Genomic DNA, 10,492 nt, shown 5'->3' on the forward strand with positions numbered 1-10,492 from the left:
ATAATAATAATAATAATAATAATAATGAATTTTATTTCAAGGCGCCTTTCATAACACTCAAGGTCACGTACATGGTTAAAAACAAGTAAATACAGACACAAAATTTACAAAGTTACAACAATAACAAAATAGTTATAAATATCAATCCAAAAAATCCCAAATGTGTCAATTAGCATAAAAGAAAAGTGGAAAACTTTTTATTTTTTAGGATGTGTAGGGCAGTGGCAGCTACTTGCGCCAGCGTTCACCCAGCAACAGCCATCATGCATGAAAAAGGGTTCACACTTTTTTTTCTTTTTCTTTTTCTTTTTACCAGCCGCCAACATTAAATTGGCCTCTGGCACTGTCATTAGTGTGTGATTGAAGATATTAGATCAATGTAATCTCTGAGCTGAGCTGACACTCACTGAGTAACCTTGAGTTGCTTTTACATCTGTTAATCATACGTCTCCAGGCAGTATGAAGCTGCTGTTTTTTTGCTTCCCTCTGGAATATGTAGAGGTGGGTCGTATGCCCACCTCCCTTGTTCTCTGTAAAGCGCATTGTGTTGCCTCTGGGTATGAAATGCGCTATACAAATAAAGCTTTGATTGATTGATTGATTGATTGTGATAGGCTCATTACAGTGCTGGTATTCATTTCTGCAGAAACTCAAATAAGCTGTGATCTGTGATTTCTATAAGCCTGTGGTTACTTCTCTTGTCTGGTAATTACCTCCGCCCCAGAGACAGCGCAGGGTGAGAGGTCATGTTTTCTGTAGCGTGTGTTCTTGTGTTTGTTTATTTGTTAGCAGGATTATGGAAAAACTACTCGACCGATTTTCACGAATCTTGAAGGAAGGGTGTAGCATGATTCAACTTAGAATCCATTAAATCTTGGAGTGGGTCTGAATCACGGGGCGGGACCACGAGAGGTTTCTTGGTTGTTTGTTTGTTTGTTAGCAGGATTATGCAAAAGTCTCAGTCTCAGTATGCTCTCCTGTGCTATCAAGAGCCAAATGTTGAATCAAAGGTACCATTCGAAACAGAACTTTTCTGCTGTAAACTTCACTTTCACTTCTGCACTAGTCCTAGTTGGAGATGGGGGGGCGCTGCTTGAAAAGCAGCTGATCACAATTAGGCTACAAATCCTGACCTCACGTTGGAGTTGACTAGCTTGCTCACTACTACTAGATCAACCAGGATAGATTGTCTCAAAAGTAAATGAATTAGATGTACAGAGAGTGACATTAGACACTATTGTTGCACCTACTCTGTACACAATATTAAAATGTTTAATTTCATAACATGCAGGTAGGCTATTATAAACTAAAGATGCTAATAACTTTTGTTATTGCATTTCATAACAACAAAATGTAGTTATTACTGCCATAGTAATAATATATTATGTAATCCTATTTACTCTATGACATCACTCAGTTTGTCATTATGACTGAATCCATGTCACAGGACAAGGACAAAGTGAGTGACATTATGATGTCATTAGTCAAGGACCAGTCAAGAAAATTGCCAGAGTGACATCAAAGTAATTACTAAAACTTACCTACCAGGTAATATTGATTTTTTAGCACAACAACAAAAAAACTAAATGGAATTACTCAACTAAGAAAGGATTTTTCAACAAAATGGATCCTGTAATCCATCGGCACCATGTAGATTGTTCAGGTATGTACAGTACAACACCTGCACCACTCCCATTTGTGCTGTAGTGTAGGCTGTATTGAAAGTTTTTCAATAAAGAAGAGTCAATAGCATACAGTAAATAAAAGATTATTATACAAAGTGTTAGACACCGCTTGAAATTAATCAAATTAACATTTGGATCACAATGTGTAGGCTATACCATACCATATCGTTTTGCTTATACAGTAGTCATGGTCCTGGCATGGAAACATTTTGTTCAGACTAACTTAGATTAAATGGATTAAAGAGTGGAATGAAGCTCTTTGTGGGAAATGCAATAGAAAACCAGTAGCAGAAAGGATGGGCACTGCTATTCTAATAGGCCTCAACACCCACCAGAACTGTAAGTCTAGGTTACTGTGTTTGTTTGATGGGTGTACTGCAGTTGGTCTACCCTGTGAGAACATGTATTTATAATCAGGTTGCTATCTACAACCACCTTTCAATGATGGTACCTTAAATCAGTGTGCATTGATTTTACTGCCAAACAGCATGGGAGCAGAAATGAACAGTCTAAATATTTTCTTCACGCTTTGCATTACTTGTCTGCTGTACTCAAACTGCCAAGTTTACAGCTGTTGTGACCTGAGAGGTGAGCAAAACAGAGTAGATATGGAGCAAGAGGTCACTGAGAGAAATCTAGTGTAATTAAAATGTGTCCCATTAAACTCCATACTCTAAACCACTTACATATGTATACTGTATGTTCTCCTGACAAAATAAAAAATATTGAGCCTGCATGCTTTTAACTCATCACACATTCTTTCTTTTTTTTGACAGAGTGCAGGCAAAATCGAGGGTGTGCTCAACACACTACTACACCAAACAACTCTGATCCTGCTTCTCTTCATAGCCATTGTTGTAACAATTTGGATCCCAGCTGCAAGCATCCTGTCGGATATTCCCTGCACCAGCTAGACAACAATGCTGCACCTGACCAAACACAGGAGAGACCTACAGGTGATACCTCCAGAATAAAAACAACCTCAAGGCCTGTTGCACCTGCCTGTCTGACCTCCACAGAAAGCCCGTCCGGACTGGACACACGTTTCCCTTTTCTATTTCTGGATGGTGAAAATCCTGAAGACATGCTCACTGTTGATCTCTGGCTAGAACACCCACAGAAGGACGGTCTCTCTCCCCTTACACCCACAGGGATGGAGATGAGTGACCCCCCCTATGTGGAGGCACTGGAGGAGCTTGAGGAAGAGGAATGTCTTTCTCCCGCCTCAGTCTACATGGACTGCTTTGAAGAACTTGACTCGTCTTCATCGGAAGGATCTCCTCAATTCCCAAACAGCCCCCTGGCTTCATCTTCTTCTTGTATTGTGGAGAGTGATGTCTACATGGACTGCTTTGAAGAACTTGACTCGTCTTCATCGGAAGGATCTCCTCAATTCCCAAACAGCCCCCTGGCTTCATCTTCTTCTTGTACTGTGGAGAGTGATGAAGAAAATCAGGACTCAATGTCTGATGTCTCTCCACAACCTCCAGCCCTCGAGTGCAAGGGCAGCGAACACCACGGCACTCTATCACTGGGAGAAGGAATTTCAAATGAAACCAAAAAACAGCAGGGAACTGAAACATGCCTAGAGAGTGAAGGTATGGAGATGCCCCCCTGTTCCTGGGAAGTGTTGGAGGTATCCACTCTGCCCGAAGCACAGACTGAGCTGAAACAGACTGAAGAGAATCCTGTACCCTACACAGGAACTAAGCCTTCCACAGAACACCATCAAGGAATTGAGTTACTGGCCAAGCAAGAGGATAGGCATGAGTCATCCCTTGACCACAACAGATGCACAGAGACCACTTCAATCTCTTCACAATTATTTGATATGTCCCGTGTGCTTGAGCAACCTGCTACCCCGTGTGAAAAGTCTGAAGCAGAGCTCAAGTATTCTCCAGAAGCCTGGCAAGAGATGGAATCCTCTGACCAATGGCCAGAGATTGGGCCTTTTCCCAAAAGCAAACAAGGGATTGAAGTGTTACCTATCTATCAAGAGGTCGATGTATCTACTGAGTGCAGACTGACAAAGCAATCATCTCCAAAAACCACACACTGTACAGAACACCAACACTGTACTAAGCAATATCCAATCTCCTGGGAAGTTTCTGAAATGCCCAGCAAGTCTGAGCAAGAATCTCCATCTGCAATGTCAGTAGAACCTCAAGATGTGATCAAGCAATCACAAGAGCGTGATCATTGTTCTGAGCACATGCAACTGATAGAATTAGAAAATGAATGGAAAGCTGTTAGTGATTCCGGTGAGCCTGAACAACATGTTGAGCCAGTTCAAGAGTCCCATGGAGAATTCAAGCCACATCTCACATCGAAGCAAAGTGTGTGTTCCACAGGGTGCATGGATGGGATTGGGCAGTTTCAGGATTCCTATACAAACACTGAGGTAGGATTTGAAATTTCCATTAAGATCGAACACCAACCGTATGTTTCTCCAGATCCCGACCAAGGCACTCAGTTTTCCCCAGAGCCCACTCCAGGGATGGAGTTAACTCCTGAAGTTCCCCCAGAACCCACTCCAGGGATGGAGTTATCTCCTGAAGTTTCCCCAGAACCCACTCCAGGGATGGAGTTATCTCCTGAAGTTCCCCCAGAACCCACTCCAGGGATAGAGTTATCTCCTGAAGTTTCCCCAGAACCCACTCCAGGGACAGAGTTATCTCCTGAAGTTTCCCCAGAACCCACTCCAGGGACGGAGTTATCTCCTAAAGTTTCCTCAGAACCCACTCCAGGGATAGAGTTATCTCCTGAAGTTCCCCCAGAACCCACTCCAGGGATGGAGTTATCTCCTGATGTTTCCCCAGAACCCACTCCAGGGATGGAGTTATCTCCTAAACATGAACAAGTGGTTGAGTCATCTCTTGAGCCATCTTGCGAGTCAGGACGAACAACTGAACTTTCGGTTGAACATCAGCAATGGACTGAGCACTGCTCTGATTCCGGCCAAGGAATTAGTCAGCAGCATGTGCGGTGTCTCAAGAACAAACGGTGGCTTAAAAGGAATCTGGACGCCACTGCTCCGCCAAGTGAAAATAGTGAATCTGCTCAAGAGGCAGACAGCATTTTAAAAATTCCTCTCCCACCAAAAAGCGCTTCAAAACCGTCTTCTGGACACACTGAAAGGGTTAAGCTGTGCTGTGGACCCATGCAAAGGACTGACGTGTGCTCAAGACCTGTTGAGCCCAAATATATCGAGGAGCTCCTTCAATCCCCCCAAGAGTCTCTGGCATCTCAAAACACATGGCATGTATTTGAAAGGCCTACAATGACCAGACAAGGGACTAGGTTGCCAACAGAGACCCATGGCGTTTTTCAGCCACCTATTAAACACCAGCAAATGAATGAGAGGTATCCTGAGCATGATCATGGGATTGAACCGAGTCTGAAGACCCACAATGGTTCTGAGGTCTCTCCTCAGCCGAAACCACAGACTGAGCTGACCCAAGAACCTCAGGTAGTGTTCAAGGTGCCTTTACCCCCAAGAAGAAGGGCAAGGCTATCTTCTGTGCACAGAGAAAGGATTGAGATGTCCAATAAACCTATACAACACAGTAGGGCCTTAGCAAACTCTGTAGAAGAGTTTAAAATGCCTACAGAATCCAAAAAGGCTGAGCAAAGGTTTGGTGTTTTCCCTGCACCTGTGCAACTGACTGAACCACCATCAACAGTGCCTCAAGGAAAGTCCAAGATGCTTTCCACACCCAGGCAATGGTCTGATGAAGATCCCCGCCGCTCCTTCGAGAGGGGCAAGGTTTTTCAAAATGACAGAAGCGTAACCCCATACACTTACCAAATATTAACTGGGGACGATGAAGAGGAGACAGACAAGAGGAATCTGCATCGAGTAGAAGATTCAATTGATGAGTCCAATGCCAAGGAACAGCAGGCAGACTTCCCCTGTGATGGTAGGGCCCACTGCCCCCTAAAAACAAGCTCAGCGACGAGCACCTTTTCAAGGGCATTTGGACATGATACAGCCATAGTACCATCCACACATCAAGGCATTCTTAGTTCGGTAAATATGACCAAGCAGTCCAGAAAAGCACTTAATTTTTCCTTCCAGAGTCGCAAGGAGAGTAACGACAAACTGGATATGCCTGGAAGAAGCTGCACAGAAACCCGACGCACCAGTGCGATATTCTTTCCCCCTCAGACACCCGAGGCCACTACTTTTGGTCAATGCACTTGTGAAGTGGTGAGCACCACCTTAAAACGCCACTACAGCTATGAGGCACAGGAGGAGAATGAGCATAATGGCAGCAAGACTTTGAAGAGTCGAAGAATCTATAAACCCTCCCTATCCATTCCCATATATTATTCAGGCAAGTGTGTACCTTCCAATGTGCCTGCTCTCCCAATGCCAAGTGATTCATATTCTATACTTGAGGGAGAGCTTAATGATGGCCTTAGTTCTGAAACTGAAGGTGCCCGGTTGAGCTCATCCAGCCACATCCTGGGCGAGGCAAGTTTCTCAGGCAAAAGGAGCAGGAGCGGAACGATGATGAGGGGAAAAGAGAAGCCAGCAACCAGCTCAGAGACAGAGACAGGCAAACCACTTCGTAAGAGAAGGAAGGAGACAAACACGAAAGCATCAGAGGAGAGAGTCTCAGATCATGGGATTGAACCGAGTCTGAAGACCCACAATGGTTCTGAGGTCTCTCCTCAGCCGAAACCACAGACTGAGCTGACCCAAGAACCTCAGGTAGTGTTCAAGGTGCCTTTACCCCCAAGAAGAACGGCAAGGCTATCTTCTGTGCACAGAGAAAGGATTGAGATGTCCAATAAACCTATACAACACAGTAGGGCCTTAGCAAACTCTGTAGAAGAGTTTAAAATGCCTACAGAATCCAAAAAGGCTGAGCAAAGGTTTGGTGTTTTCCCTGCACCTGTGCAACTGACTGAACCACCATCAACAGTGCCTCAAGGAAAGTCCAAGATGCTTTCCACACCCAGGCAATGGTCTGATGAAGATCCCCGCCGCTCCTTCGAGAGGGGCAAGGTTTTTCAAAAGGACAGAAGCGTAACCCCATACACTTACCAAATATTAACTGGGGACGATGAAGAGGAGACAGACAAGAGGAATCTGCATCGAGTAGAAGATTCAATTGATGAGTCCAATGCCAAGGAACAGCAGGCGGACTTCCCCTGTGATGGTAGGGCCCACTGCCCCCTAAAAACAAGCTCAGCGACGAGCACCTTTTCAAGGGCATTTGGACATGATACAGCCATAGTACCATCCACACATCAAGGCATTCTTAGTTCGGTAAATATGACCAAGCAGTCCAGAAAAGCACTTAATTTTTCCTTCCAGAGTCGCAAGGAGAGTAACGACAAACTGGATATGCCTGGAAGAAGCTGCACAGAAACCCGACGCACCAGTGCGATATTCTTTCCCCCTCAGACACCCGAGGCCACTACTTTTGGTCAATGCACTTGTGAAGTGGTGAGCACCACCTTAAAACGCCACTACAGCTATGAGGCACAGGAGGAGAATGAGCATAATGGCAGCAAGACTTTGAAGAGTCGAAGAATCTATAAACCCTCCCTATCAATTCCCATATATTATTCAGGCGAGGGTGTACCTTCCAATGTACCTGCCCTCCCAATGCCAAGTGATTCATATTCTATACTTGAGGGAGAGCTTAGTGATGGCCTTAGTTCTGAAACTGAAGGTGCCCGGTTGAGCTCGTCCAGCCACATCCTGGGCGAGGCAAGTTTCTCGGGCAAAAGGAGCAGGAGCGGAACGATGATGATGGGAAAAGAGAAGCCAGCAACCAGCTCAGAGACAGAGACAGGCAAACCACTTCGTAAGAGAAGGAAGGAGACAAACACGAAAGCCCCATCAGAGGAGAGAGATTCAGATTTGTAGAGTTAATTTCCCATCACTACTTTGCAACTTCTCTTGTATTACTATGCAACTTGTCTTGTATTATTTTATTCAAACCCATACATTCTGATGTTGAACGAAAATTAAAATAAAATATACAGCATGGTAATCCTCTGTAGCATCATAATAATCTGTGTTGAAGTTAATTGGTATATCTATTGCGGATGACTATTTGATGGATCAATAGAACAGAATCAACCTGTGAAGCATCAATAGAATACAAGAAAAATTCACAAGCGTGTGTTTCCAGGTGAGATATTTAAGCAATTGACCACGAGAGGCAGTGGGTTACAGGGAATTTTACCACAGCTACGGGGCGTTGTTAGGCCCGACGCGATAGCGGAGATGAGATTGACGGCGCATTAATCCTAATTGTTATGCAGTCGCAGCCGTGGGTTACAGAGTATTTTACCACAGCTGCTAGCCAATCAGAATCAAGTATCCAAACTCTCCGTTGTAGAATTGCACATTAATCCCATGTGGTCACCAACCTGCGATGTGGTTCAGCCGGCTGTAAAAAAGATCTCCACTGCTCCTCTGTGCTGTTGACTGTCTGAAGCACACCCAGTACCTCTGCCCTCCCGAAGCCCCGTCGCTGAGTGAGCGTGTGTCCAGCAGACCTCAGGTCCTCCAGACGAGACTCGGCCTCAGACATCACACTCAGCACGGCCTGCACAGCACAACAAAGGGTAGGGGGTGATACATTTAAAATAACAAACTAATAAATAAATAAATAAATAAATAAATAAATAAATAAATAAATAAATAAATAAATAAATAAATAAATAAATAAATAAATAAATAAATAAATAAATAAATAAATAAATGAATGAATGAATGAATGAATGAATGAATGAATGAATGATAAAAGTATAATAATAATAACACTAATAATAACAATAATTATAATAATAATAATAATAATAATAATAACATGCAATTATTACTTTTTGTTATTATTTTGCCATGGGCCATTTAGAATATTTTGAAGAAAATGCACATACTGTAGAAGGACCAAATACCTTAGTATTGTGTTACTAATATTTAAAGACTCATTGTTGCTTACATTAAGTGCCATTGGTAGCCAGAGGCCTCCCTTCACCATAAAACAGGTCTATGGTTACTAATGATCCCTGGGATGAGCTCCCTCACCTGGGCCGTGAGTAGTTTCTGTTCAGCCTGGCTACGGGTGGCAGAACCATCATCGACTACAGAGTCAACCTGTTGTCGCAGGGCCGTAAACCAGGCGCCGGTGTCTCTTGCCAGCGTCTGGAAGACCTGGGTCTCAGCAGCAAGAGATCTCTGATCGGCTTCGGAGGCGAGTATGCTGGTCTGGAGACTGCGGAAGCGCTCCAGTAGCCTGCCAGCGTGCTGAAGGAAGGACGACCCCTTGAGTGTGCTTCTGTGTAACGATGTCACCAGATCAACAAGGGCCTCCGCCTGCTCACTGCAAGGGAAATTGAAGATGGTCAAGTCTGTGTGTGAGGAGGCCATACAATCTTGCAATGTGTGACTAGTATAATTTCGATTCTAATATTATTTTCATCACAGGATATACATGCGTGATGTAGGATATGCATAAAATATGAGATGAGAAATGAAAAGACTTTTGATAGATTGTTTACCTGTGCTCGAGTACTTCCTTTTGCAGGCGACGAAGGTCCTCTCCTTCCTCTGCTTTCGGTTCTGACGCTTTCAACCACTGCTCTAGACTCTCACACTGCTTCTGCAGACTAGCACACGTGGGAATTCTCATTAGTCGACACACCCACTTACAAACTGCAGTAACATTCAGGTTGAGCGGAGAGATTAGGAAGAAGAATGCATCCTGAACTCGAGAGAGCAGGATTAACTTGTTTCACGACCCGTCATTCATGAAATGACATGGAACTGAACTTGAAGCAGTATGGTGTTATGGTCTGTGCAAAGTCTGCAGTCAGTGGCCATGTGCATATACTTAGAAGTCTTTTTTTGAGAAAGTGAACAGATGGAAAATTAGCATAACATTTCACATCTTTCATATACTGTAGGGTTTCGCAAGATAAAAATAGAAAAACATATTTTTGAACACATTAGACAAACAGATTTTGGAGTTAACCCCAAAATCGGTGTAAACCTGTGACTGTTAGTACCTGTCCATTCTCCGGACGTCCTCCTCAGCCTGCGCAGTCGTGAGAGCCAGAAGCTGCCGGGCTGCGCAGACGCTCTCCTGCAGACGCAGGCAGTCTGCAGCCAGGTCCTGCAGGCTCTGTGGGCCGGTGACGGAGGCCAGGAGACGCAGCTCCTCCATCAGGCCGTCCGCCTGCTCCGCCTGCATCTGCAGCTGTGCAGACAGCTCCTACGCCGAGAGAGAAGACGTTTTTTATTTTTTTATTTTGTATCTTTTGTCTATTGTATATTTTATTGTCTTTTTTATCCTGTACGGTGACCTTGAGTGACTTGAAAGGCGCCTTATAAATAAAATGCATTATTATTATTATTATTATTATTACAACATTACTATGTGTAAATGTACTTCTCAATCTGAACATAAAATGAGGCCTTAGAAATGGCTTCTTTTTAAATTTTATTTTACATGTACCTGTATTTGTGTACAGAGATCTGTGGGATCCAAGGCAGCGAGGTGGCCCAGTGCATCCTGGATCTTCTGGACAGACGACTCACACTCCGCCATCTTGGCGGCCACCTGTCCCTTAGCTGCCACCAACTGTCTGTGGATTTCCCCAGTCTCCGAGAAGAACTCGTTCACCTGATCGATCTTCTTCCTCATTTGGGTCCCGATAACCTGGAAGAGGAGGATGAGGAGAGTCAACTCTATATGCATAGCACTTATGTAATGTAACGGGTGCGATAAAATTGACTTTCACAAAAATAAATGAGCAAAAACAGCTAAAATGGTGCCTAC

General features: G+C 44.0%; 1 protein-coding gene across 1 annotated transcript in view; it reads right to left on the minus strand.

Annotated features, from left to right (window-relative positions):
• LOC311310618 (nesprin-2-like) overlaps positions 1-10,492 on the minus strand; it is a gene marked incomplete at its 5' end in the record, with an annotated part of 259,823 nt that overhangs the window by 224,821 nt on the left and 24,510 nt on the right. Inside the window, 5 exon segments of the mRNA XM_084440128.1 lie at positions 8,159-8,257; positions 8,740-9,034; positions 9,213-9,320; positions 9,720-9,925; positions 10,169-10,372. Of these exon segments, the coding sequence (XP_084296254.1) occupies positions 8,159-8,257; positions 8,740-9,034; positions 9,213-9,320; positions 9,720-9,925; positions 10,169-10,372 (912 nt within the window).

Source organism: Borostomias antarcticus (genome assembly GCF_949987555.1).
Source record: "Borostomias antarcticus genome assembly, chromosome: 6".
Taxonomy (NCBI): domain Eukaryota; kingdom Metazoa; phylum Chordata; class Actinopteri; order Stomiiformes; family Stomiidae; genus Borostomias; species Borostomias antarcticus.